At 42.6% G+C, this 24,609-nt stretch overlaps 1 protein-coding gene and 1 non-coding gene across 2 annotated transcripts in view; both read left to right on the top strand.

Annotated features, from left to right (window-relative positions):
- The window catches only part of MYO3B (myosin IIIB), a 405,543-nt gene that overhangs the window by 282,371 nt on the left and 98,563 nt on the right, over nt 1–24,609 (top strand). The window contains exon 29 of the mRNA XM_043894526.1: nt 7,927–8,026. Coding sequence (XP_043750461.1) covers nt 7,927–8,026 — 100 coding nt within the window. The remainder of the gene's footprint in view (nt 1–7,926; nt 8,027–24,609) is intronic.
- LOC122688888 lies at nt 16,160–16,282 on the top strand. Its single transcript, XR_006339623.1, has one exon. It is a non-coding gene; the product is annotated as a small nucleolar RNA SNORA26 (small nucleolar RNA).

Below are 24,609 nucleotides of genomic sequence, written 5' to 3'. Positions count from 1 at the left end.
GGGTTCATCAGTTGTAACAATGTACAGTTGAAAAGGGATGTTGATAATTGGGGAGGCTGAGTATGTGTGGGGGCCAAGGGTATATGGGACATCTGTGTACCTTCCCCTCATTTTGCTGTGAACCTAAAATTGTTTTAAAAATACAGACTTTTTAACAAGGGAGGGGGACAGTCTCAGATGAAACCTGGCCTACCACAGGCTTGAAAGGAGTACTAAGCCAGGTCCAACTAACACAGTCACAAGGAGCGAATGATCTGTGATGCGTCCCTGCCTCAATCCTTTTTGGAAGCAAGCAGGGCATAAATTATAAGAAGTGAATCCAACCTAAGGCTGCTGGGAGTCAGGAGACAGGAGAGCCACTGTCCCTAGATGCCTGAAGGGAATAGGAATTCCTCAGTGATGCTACAGGATAGACAGGAAGCTCATCTCCAGGGGAGAGGAAAGCCTCCCTCCTTAGCCTCCAAGTTAGAGAAAGTGGTTACCAGATGAGACTTTCTTTGAACTCTGTCAAAGTTTGATTAATTTGGAATTAAGTAGTGGAGAATCAGAGTGGAAAATGCTCATAGGCCTAAAATTACTAGATTTGTTTTGTGTGGTAGAGGCAGAGGCCAGGCTTTGTGATACAGCTGTAGGAAAAAAAAATGTGTCAATGAGATTCTGTCCTTTAAGGAAAGAATTAGACTTTGGGCTGCTTTTGGTGGCATTTGCTTGTTGGACTTCCCACAAGTTGGCCTCTTTAAATTCTAGTAAAATGGCTACTGACAAGCTGTAACTCCAGCCAGAAACCGCATGGGCTTCTCGTTCCACTCAGCAGTAGTGAGGAGGGGAAGCTTGGGTCTCTGCGCCTCATCTGTAAGCGCCCTCTCTGCCAGGTCCATGGTGAGGACAGGAAAGCTCACCAGGCGTAGCTCACCAGCCAGGAGACCTACCCAGACAGTGTCCCTGCTGGAAGCAGTGCCGTGTCTGTCCTCTAGGTCGGTCATCAAACACCAGGCAGTGCCAGAGCCGTCTCCTGCAGCAGCTGAGCTGTGGGACTCTAAAAGGCCCAGGCACGTGAATGAAATAAAGTCTGAATTTTTATTTCCAGTACTAAGACAGTGGGGGTTAATGATTTTTAAATGTTTAAATAAATGGGCTACACCCTGTAATATTTAGGAATTCAGACTTCAGGGCAAAACTGCATGAGTCTGAGTCCTGACTCTGCCAGCCTCCAGCTGTATGTGACTTTCTTGGGAAAACCATTTAAGCTCCCTGTGCCTCAGTCTCCTTAGTTGTAAAATGGGAATGATAGTGATCTGTACCTTTGAGAGTTCCTGTAGGGGTGAAAGAATTAATTTTTGTAAAGAGCTTAGGACAATAGGTAGCCATTCCCTTCTCCAGGGGATCTTCCCAACCCAGGGGATCGTCCCAACCCAGGGACTGAACCCAGGTCTCCCACATTGCAGGAGGATTCTTTACCATCTGAGCCACCAGGGAAGCCCAAGAAAACTGGAGTGGGTAGCCTATCCCTTCTCTAGGGGATCTTCCAGACCCAGGGATCGAACCCAGGTTTCCTAAGAGAGAGTGTGTCCTAACATGGCCTTAACATGTCCTGTGTCTTAACATGGCCATCTTATAGGGGTACTGATGATTGAGTTTAAGACCCACCTTAATCCAATAGGACCTTATTTTAAACCAATTATATATGCATACACCCTATTTCCAAAGAAGGTTACATTCTGAGGTACAGGGTAAACATCTCTAGGTATGCTCAGTCTCTGTGTCACAATGCCAGCGGCATGAGGACAGGGACTCTGTGTGCCTCCTTAAGTGTGGTCCAAGGCAGGCTGCGTTACTTATCACAGGATACTTATGGGGCTGCCTGCAAGGAGTGGGGAGACATGGTGCCACCAGGAGGGCCATGCTTGAGGGAGGAGAGCCATCCAGGAGGAGGGAGAGAGACAGGATAGAGAGAAACACATCTGAGGAAATAAAAAAGGAGAAAGGCCCCAAATATCCTAGTATGGTATGTCTAGAAGCACTTTTGGCAGAATTAGAAACAGCCTGAGTCAGGAAGTGGTGCAAGATGAGAGCAAACAGCCTCCGGATCACAGGCCAGGGAGGAAGGAGATAGGACAGAGTTAGGGTTGAAACCTCAGGGAGGAGCCTGCTGTGGAGAGGAGGGCCCCGCTGGCAGGACAGTTCCTTCTAAAGCCAAGGGGTCTAGTTGGAAAGAACCTGGCTTCTCCAGATACCGGAGGTGGTCTGAGATGTAGGAACATTTTCAACCCATTATGACCTTGTGGGTCGTGGAGCATGGAAGAAGACCTGGGACAGCCAGGAACATCCCTGCAGCACTTTCCAACCCAAGCCATTAATGGTCTTGGTAGAGAAGTCTTTAGATGTTTACCACTGTGAAGTAAGCTAGTTCGGTTCAGTTCAGTCGCTCAGTCATGTCTGACTCTTTGTGACCCCATGAACCGCAGCATGCCAGGCCTCCCTGTCCATCACCAATTGCCAGAGTCTACCCAAACCCATGTCCATTGAGTCAGTGATGCCATCCACTGTCTCATCCTCTGTTGTCCCCTTCTCCTCCTGCCCTCAATCTTTCCCAGCATCAGGGTCTTTTCAAATGAGCCAGCTCTTCGCATCAGGTGGCCAAAGTATTGGAGTTTCAGCTTCAACATCAGTCCTTCCAATGAACACCCAGAACTGATCTCTTTTAGGACTGATCTCCTTTAGGATGGACTGGTTGGATCTCCTTGCATTAAGTTAACTGTAGTTACTGAAGTAAGCTAACTGGACTATGAAAAACTGCACTGGTGATGTTTTTCCACTGAAGATAGTGTGTAGTCTGCCTTTTCCATGACAGCATAGTTGACCATGGACCCACAAAGGTCAGTGAACAGGACTGCAAGACAAAAGGAATAAGAGAGGCCTGTCCCAGGATAGACATGTGGAGAGACAGAGGAGGCCCCATCCCTCTTTTTCTCCTCAGGTGGTACCGCTGAAAGGTAGTGGGAATGCTGTCCAGTTGTCACACCTGGAACCCTCACCTGGTGCACTCATGACCTTGGTCACCCAACTCCCTATCTGACCAATGCTATTAATGAGACAGGTTACCCAACCTACTCCATGTCACCAAGCCAGGAGAGTTACTAAGTCTCCTATCCCCTATACTTGTGCCCTTTCACAACCACTCTGTGTTAACTCTTCAAAATAAGCTCCAAGTCCGTGGCTGAGATTCATCACCTCAGAGCCTCAAACCATAAGAAAAATGTGGATTTCCCTAGCCATGCTGTATTCCCCACTTTGGTCATTCATCCAGGTGGAAGGCATAACCTTGAGAAGATGTTTCATTCCACAGGGTGCCCTTCAGACCAAAGCAGTGATCCACAGCCCACCATCACAGGGGGTCCCAGGGGAACTGCGCAGGTTCAGTTCTCCAGTAAGCCTGGTGACCACAAAGGTGAGGTCATTAGAAGTTTGGGATGGGTGTCCTATATTTATGGACACTCCAGAGAAGATTCCAGAGCTGGAAATGATCACCTGATGTGATCCCTCTGTCTGGCACTCTTTTTTTTTTTTCTACAGGTGACAGCTGATTAAGTTCAGGGGTAGCCTTGCAGGGGAGCCCCTTATCTCTGGGGCTCAACCCCTCTGCAGCTGACTGGGCGCCCAGTTACCTGTCACTGGGGAAGATGGGCTAGTGGCAGCTCTCCTTGCCAACTGCCTCCCTTCAGTCCATCCTCTTGGAGCAGACACTGACATGTTTCTATCTTATTTACCTTAAGACATTATGAAAGTTCAGCTTCTCAGGAATATCTTTCTATGATCCTGACACTGATACACTGAACACATCCATAGGGGGAAGAACACTGTGGACAAGAAGTTAAAACTTGAGTATCTAGTCTAAGACTTCCATTAATTATCATCATTGTATAATGAGAGAATTGGACTAGATCAATGGTTTTCAAACATTTAAAAGACATTAGAATCCTCCATTTTTTCAGTTTGAAGGTCCCTGAACTTCTGCCTGAAGAAGCAGCTATGATTTTAAAAATATGACCTTTTAATGCTGATGCTCACATGTATGAAATGTGAGGCTGAGTTGCCTTGGACCTCACCATAGAGCTTGGAGGTACAATGTAACTCCAGGCCTAGCAGTGAGGTCTGGGTTGCTTCCAGCTTCTTTGGAATCTGCAACCCAGCCTAGGTTTCAAGAAAATGCACAACTGGAACCTCCTCTCAGGGTAAGGAGGTGAGGGAGAGGGTAAAAAGGGAAGAAAGGGAGCCCCAGGAGCAGCAGTTTTTCTTGAACTTGAGGAGGCTTGGAGGTGAGACAGGGAGACACTTCAGTTTCAAAAGAAGGCTGTCTAGATGTTACAGACCTACAGTCTAGATCCATTCTCCCTAGCAGATGTCAGAAATAGGAGGTCTTCCTGTTGTAATCAACACACAGGTATGGTTTGTTTGGCCAGACCAACTTTTTTTTTTTTTAAACAAAAAACATTGAACCCAAATGTTTCAAATCAGGTGTACATCCTCTGGTTCTCCACAAACCTCATTTGTGTTACCTGAATGACCCCAAAGGCATTTTTTATTTGCAACACCTGCTATGTTGTTGTTGTTTTTTCTTTTTCCTCCTGATGATCAAATGCTCTTCCATTTTATTTCAAAATGTGAAGAATTGCCTCAGTTCTTCTGGGAAATATGAATAGCTCTAGAGTTCAGTCTGACTCTGGAAGGCTTTGATTCCCCAGAGAAGTCCCTCCCAGTATCTCTTTATTTCATTTAACCAGAACACTTCAGGATGCTTCCCTGGAGACAGGAGACCCATGTCTGGAGGAGCCTCTGTTGTCACACCTGCACATACCTCAAGTCTGATATTTTGTGAACATTTCTGCTATTGAAATGCATCATTTAGTTTTGTCAGCCAGGTCACTGGTTTAATTCCTTTAGCTTGATCTGTTCACTTAGAACCAGTAACCCTGTTTTACGCTATCCTTTTTCTCCATATTTCCATTTCTCCAGTCTCCTTGTTTAACAATTAATTTGCCAGAGAGATGCCAAATTATCCCAACTGTCACTGAATATACTTAAAAGTATTTGACAGGGACTTCCCTGATGGTCCAGTAGCTAAGACTCTGTGCTACTAATTCAGGGGGCCCAGGTTCAATCCCTGGTCAGGGAACTCGATCCTGCATGTAACTAAGACCCTGTGCAGCCAAATACATATTTTTAAAAGTATTTGACAACTTAGGATTTTTCTTTGAATTCAGTGGTTCGATAACCTTTTTTATTCATTTAAGAAACTTTAAAAGTTGAGGTATAATTGGCCTACAACATTATATTTGTGTCAGGTGTACAACATTTCTGATTTAAGTTTATCTCTTTGACTCAAATCCTTGTTGCTGCTCTTCTGACAAAGCTGGGGGACAAGGAGCAGACTTCGTCCAATATTTAATAAGAATATTCTTTACCTTTCTATTTGGCTTTTAAACTTCAAATAACTCTCAAAAATCAATATTTTGATGACTAAAGTGCAAGTGAATAAGAAGCATGAATGAGTTTTCCCTTTAATTACATGATCAGAAATTCTATGGGTTTTTGTTGGAAACCTGGGCAGAGTAACTGGGGGCATTTGCTAAGTGTCAGATAAAGGTGTCACTGCCTCCCCTCTTCCTGGTCGTGGACATAGCACCTTCATAAGGAGAGCCCAAACCAAATGGGGTTAGTGGTCTTCCTAGCTTAGCTTGTGTTTCTTCCTCTCTGAATTGCTATTAAATTGCTATTTCCCCCTTTTCATACTGATGATCTCAAAATAGATGCAGACAGCAACAATGTCAACCTCCTATGTGGACAAGACCATCTGGGCTTTGGTCAGTGAGTGGTAGCCCTTGGTGCTGCTGAATTGGGCCAGAGAACAAGATTAAAAATGATTTTTGTTGATTTTCCTTCTTAATAAGGAAACATATTTGTCCCTAAAGTTGGCTTCTCTTTTTTTCTTTTCATATCATTTCTCACTTTTATATTGTTTCTCACAGTATTACAAGTGAGCTTGGGTCAAACAATGTTTTAAAATCTCCAGGAGGGGGAAGCCTGCCTGGTCCTCTAACTAGAGGAGTTCAATCAAGAGAAGGCAGGGAAGGGAGGAGAGGGGATCGGTGTGAAATTCTAAAAGGCTGAAGCTATTTTTCTTGACTTCTGCTTCCCACTTCCTTTAATATTGTTGTTTCACTGTTTGGTCATAGTGTGTATTTGCATGTGAGTGTGTGTATGTAATAATAAAAATGTAATAATGTTCCATATAAAGTTTTCTTTTTATCCTTTTGGTGTTTATAGCAATAGTAATAACAGATGGTCTTATCTACCACTGATAGTGAAAAAAATCACATTTCTTCTACACAAGAGATAAATATGCCTAAGGAACCAAATGAATAATATAAAATGAGCATACTCTTCATAGAATAGACAAAACAAAAACAATTGATTTCCATATTTCTTTTAATGCACTCCATTTTTATCATGTTATATTTTCCATCATTATAACAGAAACCTTCAATAATTTATGCACCTTCCACACTATGTCACAATTGAAAGATGTGTAGATTATCTTCATTGGTTGTATTTTGGTTTGGCTCTTTCTAGATGATCTAAAATAAGGACAGCAAATAGGTACAGAGTCTCCTTCTGACCCTAATGGATTGGTGGTAACTATGTGGAACTATGGTTCTCAACCCTGGCCACACCTTAAAATTATCTAGGGAGCTTTTTAAAAATGATGCCAACCCCACACCAGACCAGTTTCAGAATCTCTGGGAGTTGGGTTCAGGCATATTTAAAATCTTCCTGGGTGATTCTAATATACAGTCAAGATTAAGAATTGTTGATCTGGAGCAGTGTCTTCCAGACCTCAACATAGATCCTGATTACCTCAAGGGCTTGTTAAAAACACAGATTGCCAGCCTCCACCCCAGACTTTCTGATTCATTTAGGTCAGGGTGAGGCCCAAGAATTTTGTTTTCTAACAAGTTTTTAGGTGATGTTGATGCTTTGTGTGATGTGTTTTCGATTAGCTGTGATAATGTGGGGCCTACACTTTGAGAACCACTGACATGAAACATTGTGTTAGAAAGGAACTTGAAGCCAAATGAAAGTTCAAGAGAAGAAGGCAATGGCTAGTTAGTCACAGCTGCCCTGGTCATAAAAAGGAGGAATTTTACTTGTCACTCTCACTCTTGAAAGACTCATCAGTGAGCTGTCCTCAACCACAGTACAGAACTGAGTTCCTCCTGAAATGAATCCCTAGTTGTAGTAATCCTACCCATATTGTCTCAGATGGTAGAGAATCTGCCTGCCGTGCAGGAGGCTTGGGTTTAGTCCCTGGGTTGGGAAGATCCCCTGGAGAAGGGAATGGATACCCACTCCAGTATTCTTGCCTGGAGAATCCCATGGACAGAGGAGCCTGGCAGGCTACAGTCTGTAGGGTTGCAAAGGGTTGGACATGGCTGAGTGACTAACACTTTCCCTTACTTACACACGTTGTAACGGTATTTCTTGACCACTGTCCTCATCCTCAGGCAGCTCTGCCCTGACTCCTGAGACTGTCCAGCACCACACCACTCCAGCTCATGTGTTCTGCTGCTCACCAACTTCCTCACCTTGGGGCCTCCAACCTGTCCGCTCTTTATATCTATTGTCATATATAGGTGGCTTGTTTTCCTACAAGATGAGTTATTTTAGCTAGTTTGCCAGCTGGGACTGACGACAAAGCAAACCCAGTTTTGATGATGTGTCCTCTTGGACAAAGGTTGCAGAAAGTCAGGGAGCAGCATGAGGACAGGCAGTGAGGTGCTACAGAGAGAATAGATGGCTAGTTAAATCAAACCCTGCCTACCTCTGAATTTATCCTCAGTCTCTAAGCACTTGTTTGTTTTCTCTTAGTTCTGAGGGGCTCTGGCGATCATAAAAGCAGCCCACAAGCAGAATACAGCAATGGCCATGCAGACACTTCAAGTACCTCTCCTGTCACTGAGAAAAATTGGTGAGTCTTATCTGTAAGATTTTATTCCAACAGACAATGAAACAAAAGTATTTCTTACACTGTTCTTATTCTGGTGAGTTGGAGAGAGTGGAGACAAAAAGTGTTGCCCACCAGAATCCCCTATGTCAGAAGTCATTACTCTGTGGGCAAAAGTCTTTGATCTACAGGGCAATCTGGTTACAACCCTCTTGTGGGTTCTCCTCATAGTGAAACCTGTACTTGGCCTCAGTAGGTTAAAACAGCAGTTCTCAAACGGGGGCAGTTCTGCCCCCTCCCACTCTCCTTCTGAGGACATGTTTGGTTGCCACAACTCTTCACAGGGGGTTTGTGTGAAGGACGTCTAGTGGATCAAGGCCAGAGATGCTGCTGCCCAGTCTACAGTGCACAAGGCAGCTCCTGCCCCACAAAAGAACTGACTAGCCTAAAAGGACAAAAAACTGTGGCTTAAGCTAATGCAAAAAGGGTATATCATTTTCATTAAAAGTTTACTCCAGGATTTTGAGGAAATAAGCAGGCCATTAGAAAATTCATTGCATCTTTTTGGAAAAAGAGGTGGTCTTAATTTGTAACTTCTAAAAATAATTAATTTTTTGAGACATCTTATTAATATTTTGAAACTTGACAAATTAAATCCTCAGTACTTCTCTAGCAAGTCTCAAATTGCTTGAGCTGATTTTAAAGTAGTTTGTGATTGTCGCTCAGTAACCACAGGGAATGGTTCCAGGAGCCCCCACAGATACCAAACTTTGCTGCTGCTCAGGTCCTTTACATATAGAGTGTTGTGGTATAGTTTGCCCTGCACATCCATGGGTTTCACAACCACAGATTCAAGCAACCTTGGATTTGCACAAAACCCATAGAAATGGAGGGCAGATTATACTTAATAGTCAGAATAGCTCATGTCAGGGTACTTGATGAAATATTATTGGCCTAGTATCTCATATGAGAGATACTCTCATATTTTGAACAAAGTTCAAAATGTCTTTCAGCAGAGAGACCACTGAACTTGGCAGGTGGAAGACTTGGGTTCTGATCCTAAAGCTAAACATTTTCCAGCCCTTTGATCTTGGGCAAGTCAATGAATATAGTTTGGGAAATGGCTCCAGCCCCAGCCTGACTCCCGTCAACCTCCACTGATGACCAGCTTTACTCAGAATATCAGGGCTGTGCTGTGAGCAATGTCCACTTCCCTTCCCTCCACCTTAGAACTGCTCCTTCTAGTCAGCTGTCCACCCTTCCTTTTATTCACCCAGGTGAGCTCTCCCTGGCTCACCTCTGTGATGTTCCTGCTCTCCAGGTCCTGCCACCATCAGTCAGACCAGCCCTGGCTTTCACATCTTTCTCCCTCTGCTGCCTCTTCCCCATTTGCTGATTCCTCTCCCCATCTAACAAAAGTCTTTCCCTTGGCCCTGTCCCTTCCTCTTTTTACTTTTACACCTCAGACTTCCTCAGAATGACATCCAGCTCGGTTGCCTCGTTCCCTCACCAACCCCTACCTCTCTAAACCCGAAATCATCCGTGCCCTCACTGCATCCCTCAAACAGTCCTTGGGAAGCTAAGCTCTTAAGAGAGCCTTGTGCTCATCAGGTTGTGCCACACTCGGTGCCATGGGCCGTGCTTTCCATGAACTGCACTCGTCCATGGTTTCTACAGCGCCGTGGTCTTCAGCTTTCTTTCTCCCAGATGTCCTCCATCTTTATTCTGCTCCTCTTCCACCCACCTTGAAATACAGGCAGTTCTCCAAGTCCTTGACTCTCTTCTTTCTTCACTTCTCCCTGGGTGATATCCTCTCTCGCTAGTGTTATTCTGGTACCAACTCTCAGCTGAGAGAGCATGATTCTCAGGTCTCTGTTTTGAGCTCCACCCTACTACACCTACCTCCTGCTGCCCGTAGATTCCTGAGCTACACACCAGAGCCTCAACAGAAAAGCCCACCAAAGGACCTCCACCAGCTCACCAGACCTCGCCACTTCCATGAGTGCTACACATATTCTCCTGTGACCTGGTCTTCAAACCTGGTGCTCATTTTTTATCTCTACGTCTCACTTAACCCCACCTCCAGTCACTTTTTTAGCATCCTTCCCTGACCCAGACCTACCATTATCTCTGTCTCTCTCCACTCTCTCCTCTTTACAGATCAGCTTTCATTTCTAACACCTGATCAATTGTCTTAAAGCATATTCTGACTTCTCAAAGAACTTTAATGGCTTCCTGTTTTAGACCAAAAGAGGTTCAGACGCCTCAGTCTGCTCTTGCAAGCCTCTCTCTATCTCACTCCGGTTTGTCTTCTAGACTCAGCTCCTGCATGATCCTATATGCACCCTCTGGCTTCCTGGAGTCAGACTTTCATATTGTTCCTACCAGTTCACCTCCTTCTGTTCTCTCTGCCCTCTCTTTTCAGTTCAGCTCTTACCTATTTCATCAAGATACAACATCATATATCTTTTCTCGACAGAGTCCTTAATTCTCTTTAACACTCCTTGAACCATCGTGGTCCATTTATGACTGTACTACTCAAAGGGCTGGTTCATAAGAAAATGAGGTTGTGTCCTAATGTACATCAAGCTACTGCTTTCTTCAAGGAAGTTTTGCTCCCCGCCCCCATATATAGTCTCAGCCAAACGAAACAAGAGACTTGGTAATGGATTGAACTGATTTGCATTCTGACCCAAACTCTCCGTGACATTGTGAGTGGTGACATTGACAGCCTGGGTCCTCGGGTCACTTTGGTATATTACTCTCTGGCTCTCCAGTTTTGTCTGGTGTTGTGGTTGACCATGTGCCAGCAGCTCAGCTTCTCAAGGGCAAGGGCCAAATTTTCCTTCTTCCTGTTTCTAGTACATGCAATGGGTCTCAATAAATCTGTCAGGCTGATTTCCAAGACCACTCTTCAGAACTCATATTTTTATGAAAGGAATGTTCTCCCTCCTCAATCTTTAAGTGGTGGTGGCACAACAACAGGATCCAGAATAATTCATCAGATAGTGTTTCAGGTCATCCGTGCCCTAGGGAAGGTGGGAGCCCATTTTCCCCTCTGTGTTTGATGTTCACCTCAATGCCCTGTGGATCAACCCAGGGATTGAAAGGAAGGAAGTCTTGAGGGGGTCAGGTGGGGCATAACGAGAAGAGAGCTGGGTCATGCCAGTGGTGATGCTTCCAGCAGCAAGTAACAAAACTCAGCAGATTCAGGGATCCCGCAGGGTAACAGGTCCGAAGACATAAGTTCCAGTGCTGGGCTGGCCACTCAGATATGTGGACACAGGCTCCTTCCATTACTTTGCTCTGCTATCCCAGCACGTCAGCACTTAGAGGCACAAGGTAGCTGAAGCAGCATGCTAAGGATCCCTTGTTCACATGGTATTGTTTAAAGAAGGAAGGAAGAGATGGATGGAGAAGGCCTATCCTCAGGAGTCTCTCCCTGTTGGTCATGAGGGAGACCTTTCCCAGAACTCCCCAGGACACTCCTCTCACATCTTATCAGATGAAATTTGCAGAGGTGTCTCTGCAGGGGAGAGGAGTCCAGCAAGGGAAGCTGGAAATGTGAGCATTTTCAGCTTCTGCAGAAGAAAGTAAGCAAAGAATAAAGGGGTTAGAGAAGCAACCAATAAAGTGTTCTAGAAAAATCCTAAAGAGGTAGTGACGGAACAGATAGGTACAGGGAATGGTGGAGGGAAGGCAAAGTCAGAAGGAAGAGTTTATAAGGAAGACCCAGACATGGCAAGAAACACTGTGAGACTAGGATGATAAGGACATATTGAGGACATTGTTCTGATTCACCCAACATTTATGGCAGTGGTGAGGCTTCCTCACAGTTATCTCACAGAATGCACACACTAGTCTTTTGGATGATGTTCTCTGACTCAGCTGAACACAGGGACAGCTACTCAATTAGCTCCCAAATGCTGGACTGGAGACCACCTCTGGGTTGGAGGCATCAGATTTTCCTACTTCTGCCCCAGTTGGTTAGCATGGGGTTCACTCACTGTCACAGAGAATAAATGGCAGGTCTAGGGATTTTCTATCTCTAATAATAGTAGTAACAACTAATATTTGATACTCATTAACAACTTCCTAGGCACTGTGTTAAGGATTTCGCATGAATGATTCTTTTTAATCCTATAATAATCCTGTGGAAGAGGTGCATATTATATAATTTCTGACATTTAGAGAGTACAAGGAACTTGCTGTTGGTGTTACCTAGTCAGTAGAGTGACAGAGTCAAGATTTGAACACAGCTGTAACTCCAGAGCCCATGTTTTTAGCCAGTACATTCTGCTGCCTCTCCAGGCTCCAAATGCCTAGCCCAGGGGTTTTTTTATTCTCTGTTCTCTATAACTGTCATTGCAACAAATCTTGAATTACAGCCAGCTAAGGAGTAAATTCTGATTTACTCTCAGCCTGTAACTGGTGGAGAAAATTCTAGCTCTGAACCTTGGGAGAAAGCTTCTGGCCTCGTGGGAATGGTGTTCCCATGGGTACATGGGGGGGCAGCTCACTTGGCTGGGGAGAGAGAAGCCTCTCGTTGCAAGTCCAAGTCAGTGGTTGGCCTGGTGCTTCTCTGCTCCACTTCCTGTGTAAGCCTGGAACTGTGTACAGTGAATGACAGAATGGAAGTAGTCTTTTATGCCGTGGGGCTTTGTTCCCATGATGGTAATCCTCCATTTTAATGCCGATAAGTACAATAGTGAGGATTATGCCCCTTAATTTAATTTGGCCTGCGTATGGCAAAGCTCTCACAAGGCTTTTATTTGACATTCTTTAGCACAGCTAGCCTGTTGTCGTATAAAAAGAAGCCCCTATGAGGGAGGCAGCAGATTGATCATGCTGGTGCAGGTGTTTTTACCCAGCAGCTTGTAACACACCCCCAGAGAAGCTTCTTCATCGTGGGCCACTTCAGGCTCAAGAAAGACTGAAACTTCATGACTCAGACAGCTCAAGGGGAGCTGGCACTTTGCAAGACGGGAAAATGAACACATATTTCTCCCGTTTGTCATTCTATGGCCCGGGGCTTGAAGCCAATCGGGCTGACCTCAGAATTGATGAGCCAGAGCAACAGCCTTCCCATCAGGGCTGACTGTGGACCAGATTTTCCTGTGGGCTGTGAAGTACAGATTGCCACATATCTTGACAGACTGTGTGTGGGGGTCATTGTAGAAATATGTGGCAGTGCTAAGAAGATTCAACAAAACAAAACTTTTCTTTCCATGTCAGTATCCGGAGGAGCTCTCCTTTCCCACCTTTCCTCTCCCACCCTTCAATTCCTATGCTAATTTTCCTCCCACTTTCATTTCACTCACGCAGGGGGCTAGTGCACATTTCCTGCCCCTGTGGTCAAGCTAGTGCACTAACGCATTAGGAGACACCCCCACCTCCCCATGACACCAGGGCGGTGGGGGGAATATCAGCAGGTGTGAGAGGAGGCAGGGGTGGGGGCCTTCTTTCGTGACATGCTTATGATGCTGTCTGTTACCTTCTTCCAGTAGAAAGTCAGGTGACAGACCTGGGATTGAATCTTAGTTTAACTGCAGTAGGTCCCCTGCATACAAACGAGTTCCATTCTGAGAGCACATTCATAAGTCAAATTTGTTCATTAAGTCACACACAGTTTGACAGGGAGGGCTGTCCTGGTGGATCAGCGGTAAAGAATCTGCATGCCAGAGCAGGGGATACAGGTTTGATCCCTGGGATGGGAAGATTCCTCTGGAGTAGGAAATGGCCACCCCACTTCAGTATTCTTGCCAGGAAAATTCCAAGGACAGAGGAGCCTGGCAGGCTGCAATCCATGGGGTCACAAAGAACTGGACACAACTGAGCATACACACACATGCCCCACTAACACAATCGGGTAGATAGGTCTGTACTGTAATAGGTTTATAATACTTTTCATGCACTCTGATCAAGTGGGATTTATCCCAGGGATGCAAGGATTCTTCAATATACACTATCAATCAATATGATATACCACATTCAGTTCAGTTCAGTTGCTCAGTTGTGTCCAACTCTCTGCGACCCCTTGGACTACAGCGCGCCAGGCCTCCCTGTCCATCACCAACTCCCGGAGTTTACTCAAACTCATGTCCATTGAGTTGGTGATAGCATCCAACTATCTCATCCTCTGTCGTCCCCTTCCCCTATACCACATTAACAAATTAAAAAGTAAAAACCACGTGATTATCTCAACAGATGCAGAAAAGGCTTTTGACAAAATCCAACACCCATTTATCAACAACAACAACAACAAACTCTCCAGAAACTGGGCTTAGAGGGAGATGAGTCATGGGTGTGCATTGGAAGGACTGATGTTAAAGCTGAAACTCCAATACTTTGGCCACCTGATGTGAAGAGCTGACTCATTTGATAAAACCCTGATGCTGGGAAAGATTGAGGGCGGGAGGAGAAGGGGATGACAGAGGATGAGATGGTTGGATGGCATCACCGACTCAATGGATATGAGTTTAGGTAAACTCCGGGAGTTGGTGATGGACAGGGACGCCTGGGGTGCTGCAGTTCATGGGGTCGCAAAGAGTCAGACAGGACTGAGCGACTGAACTGACTGACTGACTACCTCAACATAATAGAGACCGTATATGGCAAACTTATAGCTAACATCATACTCAATGGTGAAAAGCTGAAAGCATTTTCTCTAAGATCAGGAACTAGACAAGGATGTCTACTCTTGCCACTTTTATTCAACATAGTTTTAGACATGTTAGACTCAACACAGTTTTAGGACTCTTAGTCACAGCTATTAGAGTAGAAAAAGAAATAAAAGAATCCAAATCGGAAAAGAAGAAGTAAAACTGTTACTGTTTGCAGAGAACATGATACTATACATATAATGATGCTACCAGAAAACTACTAGAGCTCTTCTATGTATTTGGTAAAAAAAATACAGGATACAAAATTGATACCTAGAAATCTCTTGTATTTCTATACACTAACAATGAAAGATCAGAAAGAGAGGTTAAGGAAACAATCCCCTTTAACATCACATTAAAAAAATAAAATACCTTGGAATAAACCTACCTAAGGAGGCAAAGGACCTGTACTCAGAAAACTATGATACTGATGACAGAAATCAAAGATGAAACAAGCAGGTGGAGAGACTTACCATGTTCTTGGACAGAAGGAATCAACATTGTCAAAGTGACTATACCATCTAAAACAATCTACAATTCAGTGTAATACCTATCAAATTACCAATGGCATTTTTCATAGAACTAGAACTTGTATGGAAAAACAAAAGATTCCAAATAATCAAAGCAATGTTGATTATTACAAAGTTACAGTAATTGAGACAGTATGGTACTGGCACAAAAACAGAAATATAGACCAATGGAACAAGATAGAAAGCCCAGAGATAAACCCACATAGCTATGGCCACCTAGTATACGACAGAGGAGACAAAACAAAAGAAAACACAATCTTTTCAAGAAATGATGCTGGGAAAATTGAACAGCTACATGTAGAAGAATGAAATTAGAATACTCCCTAATATCATACACAAAAATAAACTCAAAATGGATTAAAGACCTAAATGTAAGGTTGGATACTACTACAAAACTCTTATAGGAAAATCTAAACAGAACACTCATGGGCATAAATTGCAGCAAGATAGTTTTCAATCCACTGCCTAGAGTAATGAAAATAAAAACAAAAATAAACAAATGGGACCTAATTAAACTTAAAAGTTTTTGTACAGCTAAGGAAACCATAACAAAACAAAAAGACAACCCTCAGAATGGGAGAAAATATTTGCAAACAAAGCAATTGACAAGGGATTAATCTCCAAAATATACAAACGGCTCATGCAGCTCAATATCAAAAAAAACAAACAATCCAATAAAAAAAATGGGCCAAAGATCTCAATAGACATTTCTCCAAAGAAGACATACAAATGGCCCAAAACACAGAAAAAGATGCTCAATGTCACTAATTATTAGAGAAATTAAAATCAAAACTACAAGATATGACCTCGCACCAGTCAGAATGGCCATCATCAAAAAAATCTATAAGCAGTACATTCTGGAGAGGTTGTGGCAAAAAGGAAACCCTTCTACACTGTTGGTGGACATATAAATTGGTACAGCCACTATGGAGAACAGTATAGAGGTTCCTTTAAAAACTAAAAAGATGCCCTTTTAAGGCTGATGCAGTGCCTTAAGAGGCTAACACAGGAGGGTAAAGAAAGTTTCCATAAAACCCAGAGAAGAGATTTTTAGAACTCCTCTCTGGATCCTGTCTGGAGTCACAACTGGAAAAAAAAAACTAAACTAAAAAGAGCTACCATATGATCCAGCAGCTCTACTCCTGGGCATATATCTGGAGAAAACCATAATTCAAAAGGATGCATTCAGCCTGGTATTCATTGCAGCACTATTTGCAATAGCATGCCATGGAAGCAACCTAAATGTCCATCAACAGAGAAATGGATAAAGAAAATGTGGTACATATATACAATGGAGTATTACTCAGCCAAAAAGGAATGAAATCAGACATGGCTCAACCTAGAGATTGTCATACAGAAGTAAGTCAAAAGGAGAAAGACAAATAATTGTATAATATCACTTATATATGGAATCTAGAAAAATGGTATAGATGACCTTATTTGCAAAGCATAAACAGTCACAGATGTAGAAAACAAGCTTATCATTAGCAAGGGGGAAGAGAGTGGGATAGATTGGAACTGACATACAGACACTACTGAATATAAAATAGATAATGGGTAACTGATGAGAACCTACTGTATATCACAGGGAGCTCTACTCAGTGCTCTTTGGTGACCTAGATGGGAAGGGACCCTAAGAAAAAGTGGAGATATGTGTACGTATAACTAAATCACTTTCTGTACAGCAGTAACTAACACAACATTGTAAAGCAACTATACTCCAATATCAATTACTAAAAAATTAAAAATAAGTTATCTGAGATTAGATCTATACAAGATTAGATGTAATCTATACAAAGGAATTAGCATGGTTCTAGACATAATATATGCCCAATAAAAGATGATGGCAAGCTGTTGTTGATCATGGTGATAGAAGTAGTAGCAATAATAGTAGTAATAGTATTTGAGAGGTTCCTGCAAAGCTACTCTTATATGAAGAGTTAAGACCCCTCTGGTTTAGCTCTAGTGAAGTGAAGTGAAGTCACTCAGTTGTGTCTGACTTCTTTGCGACCCCATGGACTGTAACCTAACAGGCTCCTCTGTCCGTGGGATTCTCCAGACAAGAATACTGGAGTGGGTTGCCATTGCCTTCTCCAGGGGATCTTCCCCACCCAGGGACTGAACCCAGGTCGCCTGCATTGCAGGCAGACGCTTTACCGTCTGAGCCACAATCTAAAATAAGCACTGAGGATTCCAGTACTTTAGAACAATGCTCACTCTCAGCTTTAAACTGAGAGCCAAATTTTCTTGTCTGTGTTCCTGGCTCTTACCTCAGGGGTAAATCTGAGGTTGATTTTGGGCCCAAGACTCACCCTTATCAATATAGCTAGGTTTCATTGGCAACACCCTCAAATAATAACTTTCAGAGCTTCCTTGATTGTTAGAGCCTTCTTAGAGTTTCTAGATGTTGTTTAAAATAGTAATTGATCACATGTATTTTCAAAACCTTTTTGAAACCAGAAACCTTATCATCAGCTGAAAGGATCTTCAACAAAAAGTCTGTTTTGAATTATATTTTTCCTTGTGGATTTGCTTATGGCTGTACATAAATATTTATCTGAACTGTTTCAGCAAACCTTAAATCATCAGTGATCCTTATGCAAAGAACTCTTTTAGAAGGACCGTGGATGTCCAGGATGTCAGCAATCAGAGTTCTGTTTATAGGACCAGATTCTCAGGGCCAAAAACCTTTTAAAATATTTGGAATTGTTTGATGGTTTTCAAAATCTTTTGTTTTTCTATTTCTGTGTATTTTTTCATGGTGTTCCTTCTGAATAGAATTCCTTTGCCAGTTCTTTCTTTACCTGTTGGTATTTAACCATCCTTCAAGGGCTCACCCATGAGGCATCTCATGGTGCAGTGCTTTGAAGCAGACTAGAGCCAGGAGAAGAGTGGCCTAGGTGGCAGAACAGAGTGGGCCCTGGCCCAGAGGCAGGATGTATGGGGGGGTGTGTTGGGGGGGGGGTTCTGGGAAGAGATGTTCAGTGGGATAAGGACTGATTGTGGGTAGGAATGCTGTGATGCAGGAAGAACTACGATAGGGAATCAGGCAGATGGGAGGTGGATATGAGAGACCTTAAAGGCTGCATGATATTGTGGATATTATTCTATCAGCCGAAAGATGGACACCCACAGTCATTGGATAGAATATGGCCTGCAGATATATTTTCTTTAACCTGAACAATATCTTTGAAATTCTCAATGTTTCTAATATATAAAAATAGAAATATTTCACATCACAACTCAGAATTCTGATGGCTCCTGAAAGTTGGAGTATCTAGCAGCAATCACTTAGAACTGAGTAGAGGCTGTTTTCCATTGACAGTAACTCACAGTCCTGCTTAGTTCATGGCCTGGCCCCACCAGCATGAGAGTCTGACTCCTGCCCACATGTATTAGGGCCTCTGTGAAGGTAGAGGAAGCAACTTAGGCTACAGATTCTGGAGACAGATTGTTTTCTCTTCTCACCCAGGTCCGTGTCCAAGTAGCTCAGTGACAAGTTAAACACTTGTCACTTGGGCAAGTTAAACATATTTCTGATAATGGTATCTATCTCATATGGCTATTGTGAGAATGAGCCATAGGAAATTTTTAAAGACTACCTAGAATGTAGTAAGTACACAGAAATGTTAGCCATTATTACTATATTCTACATGAGATAATAAACTCCAGCACTGAAACTGTCATTTATTTCTGTATGACTCACTGAATCTAGAATCTAAAATCTTCAGCTATTGTAGGCATAAAATAAAATGAATGGATATGAATGGATGCATGAATATACTCTCCTTGAATTTTTATTTCTGCTGGATCTAAAGCTAACTTTCATTACTTTTACTTAAGAAATGCTTCCTATTTATCTTGAGTTTAGCTTGAACACAATAATTAATTTTTGATAAGGTAGGAAGCTGACTTTCTCAAAAGACAACAGTGCTAACAATATAAATGAAGGGAGATGCTGTTAGCACTGTGTAATTATTCTGTAGTGGATATACTTTCCTAGCTCAAAAATAAGCCCTGAGTTTGGAAAGATGCTTCATTATGTGTTTTCTTTAGAAGCTTAGGTATTGGCAGGTAGCCGTCTATGGTTGATATCTTAAAGATATCAGTTGCCAGGAACCAGCATGTAGTGAACTTAAGCGAAATGATGTTAGAATGCGTGTTTGACTTGGGTTCTCTGGCCACCTCCACCCCTATGTGAGATCCACACTTCAAGGCAATGTTTTTGTGCCTAGTACCTCAGACAAAGACAAGAGCATGTCCAGAAACAATTTGGACAGTTTGGCATGAGAGCTAGTTTCTGACATGTCCAACACATCTTACAGATAGACGAGGTTACTCTATCACCCCAGCAACATCTTTAACGTGATCATCCATGGAAAGACTTAATCTGTCCCTAATCATATTTGCCATCAGCGAATGATAAGAACATTAGCAAACAATGTCTTGAGTTCAGCAAAGTTGACCTGTAGTGTTAGATTCACTTTCTCTCTGGAAAACTTGCACATTTGCAGAGAGCTTGGGTCCAGCAACAGTTAGAGAAACATCATCTAAAACTGAATGATATTTTCAAAAGTCTAAAAAGCTGCTTTCTAACTTCATACTGTAAATATCAAGCAGTTCTCTTCCTTTTTATAAAAAAAGCCCCCTTTTTTTTTAGAATGATAATGCCTGTACTTTTTCTAAAGAAATCTCAACCTCTATCTGTCTCCCTTTCCTTCTTTCTCTCTCAATCTCTCTCTCTTTGTCTCTCTCATTATAGAATTAATACCTCTATCTCTAACATTCTGGTTTCTAACCTAAAGGACAACTTCAGGACAATTTCCAGTAATGACAAAATATGACAAATTCTTCTGACCATTTTGCCATCCCTTGTTCCCTTCCTGCGTTACCCATTCCATGAGTTCAGGAGATTCTAGAAATTCAGCACATTTCTGCTGTCAACTTTTGCTTGTATCCTCATCAGGACCTTTGCTCAGTTCAAGCTCAGAATGAGTTTTTGACAAAAAATAAGTTTGCATGTGGGGCTTCCCTGATAGCGCAGTTGGTAAAGAATTCACTTGCAGTGCAGGAGATCCAAGTTCAATTCCCGGGTCCGGAAAGTCTGCTGGAGAAGGGATAGGCTATCCACTCCAGTATTCATGGGCTTCCCTTGTGGCTCAGCTGGTAAAGAATCCACCTGCAATGCAGGAGTCCTGGGTTTGATCCCTGGGTTGGGAAAATCTCCTGGAGAAGGGAAAGGCCACCCACTCCAGTATTCCGGTCTGGAGAATTGGGGCCGCAGAGAGTCGGACATGACTGAGCAACATTCATTTCACTTACACCTTTGCATAGGGAGGCTATTTTGAAAGAAAAGAAACTTGAGAAAACTTGCTCAAGTTGAAAATATTGTAGGAAACAATATTTGTATAAAAATGAATTCTATATGAAAGCAATTCTTTATGAACAGTTAAAAAAAACTGAGACTGTAATCCTCCAGGTTGAAAGAAGATTAACTTTACATGTGTCCACAGCCTTTTAAACCTTATTTCATTTTACCCTCTGGATTAGAAGGAAAAAAATATTAGTGTTTCAGCTCCAAGTGTATTTTGTGAACTAAACAGTAGCTTGCTCCTACCTGTAGGACACAAATATGCAAGCATATTTCCCATTAGCATTGCCATGGTTACTTTAAATTCAGAAGGAACCCTAACAAGTGTTTGCCACAGAAGCTGTTGACAGTGGCAATGCCACACTCTCTGTATGCATCTTAGTAACTTCTCAGGCTTGCTCGTTAAAGAGTAGACATAACAGGAGGAGAGTTGAATTTTTTCTTTCCATCTGAATAGTGTAGGTCACGGAGACGGAGAAAGAGAGAGTTCTGGTGAAACAGAGCTCCAGCACCTGCTGTGATTGGGAAATTAGATAATAAACAGTCCCTGATACCGAGATTCTAAAGGCCTAAGATCAACACAGTCTGGAGAGGCAGGCAGGACTAGCCTTCCACGCTCTGGCCCAGACCCTCCCTGGAGAGCTCTTTGTGTCAACAAGAACAGCTAGAGCTCCTGGCCGGCTCCCAGCACTCAGAATGGGGCTATCATTTTTGTTTGCTTTGCAAATATCTTAATGGGAAGTGGTTCAACACCACCTATGGGTTAATCTGAGAGGTTCTGCTTGGCAGCTGTTAGCTCTGAGAACCACATGGCCGTTCTCCGATGGAGGGAGTCGGGCTGACTGTTAACTGCCCAGTGCCAGGTTGAGGCATCTTCTTTGCTTATTGGATTTACTGACTGGCAGGAAGCACCTTGTTGTCTTTTATTTTTAGTTTCTTTCTCCTGGGAGGGTAAGGATGCTATTCTCAGATTCAATTGTGCTTTTCCCTCTAGGGCAAAATGGTTGTTTGAATTAGTTTCACTAGCAGGTAATATATTTTTTTCACCCAAACTTATTCTCATAGGATCTGAAATATAATAATAAAAGTGGTGTGGTGGTGATGGAGATGCTAGTACTGTTGCAGGAAGAAGGATCTTGTATGTTAGCCTTGCAGGGAGGGCTAACAACCCTGTCTTCACCTGGGATCTCAAGAGTTGAATAGATACTGAATTTCTTCAGAATCCCTGCTCTACTGTTCCCGCAGTTGTCTCTTCCCTGCCTAAATTCGGGTTTCACTTGTCTCGACCCATGGGAACGCTTCCTTTGGTGACTTGGCCAACTCATGTCTTTCTGGATCTGTGTCAGCTGACATTGGCACAAATGAGTCCTTTTTATGCTTTCCTCCCTGGATTTTAGGCAGGGTTAGATGCTTTTCACAATGCAGGTTAGGGAAGTTTCTAAACTAATGACAGAATTATAGGCAATTATTGCCCCATTTGTAAAAATGCAAAAAGCTTAGATGACTCTGCAAATCCTGGTACTAATGTCCAGCTGCCCACAGGAACAGTGCAGCTTTGCTTCTAAGTACCATTTCCTTTCCTGAAGGTTTCCACACCTATTTGTAGGGTTGCCTAGTGGTTGACAGCAGGGACCCTGGAGTCCACTAGACTTGCTACTACTAAGGGTAAGATCTTGATGAACTTACTTATTTTCTCAGAGTCTCTATCTCCTTATCTTTAAATGGAATGTAAAATTGACATAATGATTGCTTCACAAGGTCATGAAAGTTAAATGAGACAACTTATACAAATCACACGGCATCTCATCTGATGTACAAAAGCACTCATAAATATTAGTAATAAGGAGAGTTATTGTTGTTTTTTTGGAGGAATTCACCTTTCTTTATGTGCTCCTTAGTATTATACGTTCCTTTCTGAAGTCCTTGTTTTGAAGTCTGTTACTCCCAACCCATTAAAATTAAACCAAATTGAGGACAACTTCACTATCAAAGTAAATAATGATAAAAGAATATAATATATTGAATAAAGTAAGAATTCATGAATCCACATTGATAGAAGGAAGGAGGAAATGAAGGAACAAAAGAGGCAGAGGAAGGAAGGGAGGCAGGGGAGGAAGGAAGGGAGGTGGGGAAGGAAAAAACAGAGTAAGCTTTTCCTTGCAGTTGAATGTGAAACACATGTAAAAAGAATGATGAAGGCAGAAAATCACCATTGGCAGCTATCAAAACAGTCATTGTTTGTTTCAGGCAGGAATCTTCCATAGATGCTAAAACTAATAGGTGAAAGCTTAAGGGGTAACAGTGTTTTAGAAGAAATCTTCATAAGATGCTTATTAGTTTCAAAGGAACAGTGGGAGAAACCTGGCAGACACCACCTTAACCAAGTGATGAAAGTTAGTATCACCAGTAATCAGACAGTTGACAGCACATGCCTCCTGATAGGATGCACTGAAAACAACATCACTTCAGTGGATTTCCAGCAAAATAGGCATAACTTGAATTTAATCATGAAGAAACAGCAGACAAACCAAACAAAAGGACTTATTCCAAAATGACTGACCTGTGGGCTTCAAAATCAAATGCAAAGTGTGACTGAGGAAGTGTTCCAGATGAAAGGACATTAAAGGAACATGACAACTGAATATAATGTACGATCCAAAATTTTCTGTGGAAGACATCATTGAGACAATTGGCAAAATCTGGATGTAATCTATACATTGGGTAATAGCATTGTAGTAATATTAATTTCCTGACTTTGAGCGTTGCGCTATAGTCATATAGGAGAATACCCTTGCTTTTAAGAAACACGCACTGAAGTATTTAGGGATAAAGGAGTATCAGGTACAACTGACTCTTAGATGATTCGGGAAAAAATGTATGTATTTGTGTGTGTGTGTGGTTATCAGTATACATGTACCAAGAGAAAGTCGGAGACACAAAGAGAGGATAAAGCAAACACACACATTATATTATCTGGAGAATCTGCTGAGGAACATACAGAATTCCACACACTATTCTTGTGTCTTTTTCCTAAACATGAAGTTGAGTTAAATTAAAATGTTAAAATGAAAAAGAAAGACAGTACTACTTCCCTCTTCTAGACAGGGCAGTCCATCAGCCACTTTCTCCTTAGAAACTGATCCCTCTCCATCTGCACCTACACGTCTGTCCACATCAGCGTGGCACTGCTAGGTATCTGTCCTCAAGCTTCTCCGCTGTGACCTCACTGACTAGTCAGCACCCCCCACACACAGTCTTGTTCGGACTTTTCCACCTCATTTTTCAACACTTCCTAAATAGTGTCTCTTATGCCCCTTCCTTCCTCTGTCTGTGGGTCCCATCACTTCATGCCATGCTCATCCTGCCCTGCGTTTCCGTGCTTCTTGCTTCTCTCTCCTCAAACTGAGCACTGCTTTCAGAACTAAGGGAGGAAAATGGGATAAATATTATCTTTGAGGGCTGCACTGGTGACAGGAGCATCATCCAATGAATGTGGCTGTTAGACCCGTTTCTCCCTCTAACTCACTTGAACACGTTCTATCAGCCCCTGGGCCTCAGTTTCCCCACTTACAATGTGAAGAAAGGTATAGTGAATGGTCTCTGAAGTTTGCTTTGCCTCTACAAGTCTTTAAAGTGCTAAGACTGTAACTTAACCCACAAGTTACCTATGACCCCACCCAAAGAAGAGAGGAAGGTTACAGAATGAAAGCCATTCCAGATACTTTTCACTGTCATTCTCTATCCTGTGGAGCCTAAAGTGTCCATGTTCAGGGACTTGTCTTGCAGAACTGCAATAAGGATAACATGTTACTGAGTGTGTGTTTTATTTCTAAATTCTAGCCATATACACATCTCAATTTAACCCTTTTAAAGCTCTGTTATCTTATATTTTTATTTTATTCTTCCAGAAAGGACAGGTTAATCTTTTTGCCTCAGTTTGGTAAGACTTTTTATTTGTTTTGCTGATGAAGAAGCTGAGGTGCCGATTTGCCCAAGTTAGAGTTGCCATATTTGGCAGATAAAGATACAGGATACCCACTGATA

Source organism: Cervus elaphus, chromosome 33 (assembly GCF_910594005.1).
Source record: "Cervus elaphus chromosome 33, mCerEla1.1, whole genome shotgun sequence".
In the NCBI taxonomy this organism is placed as follows: domain Eukaryota; kingdom Metazoa; phylum Chordata; class Mammalia; order Artiodactyla; family Cervidae; genus Cervus; species Cervus elaphus.
Note: the sequence above shows the minus strand (reverse complement) of the source record. Positions and strands in the feature narration are given on the sequence as shown.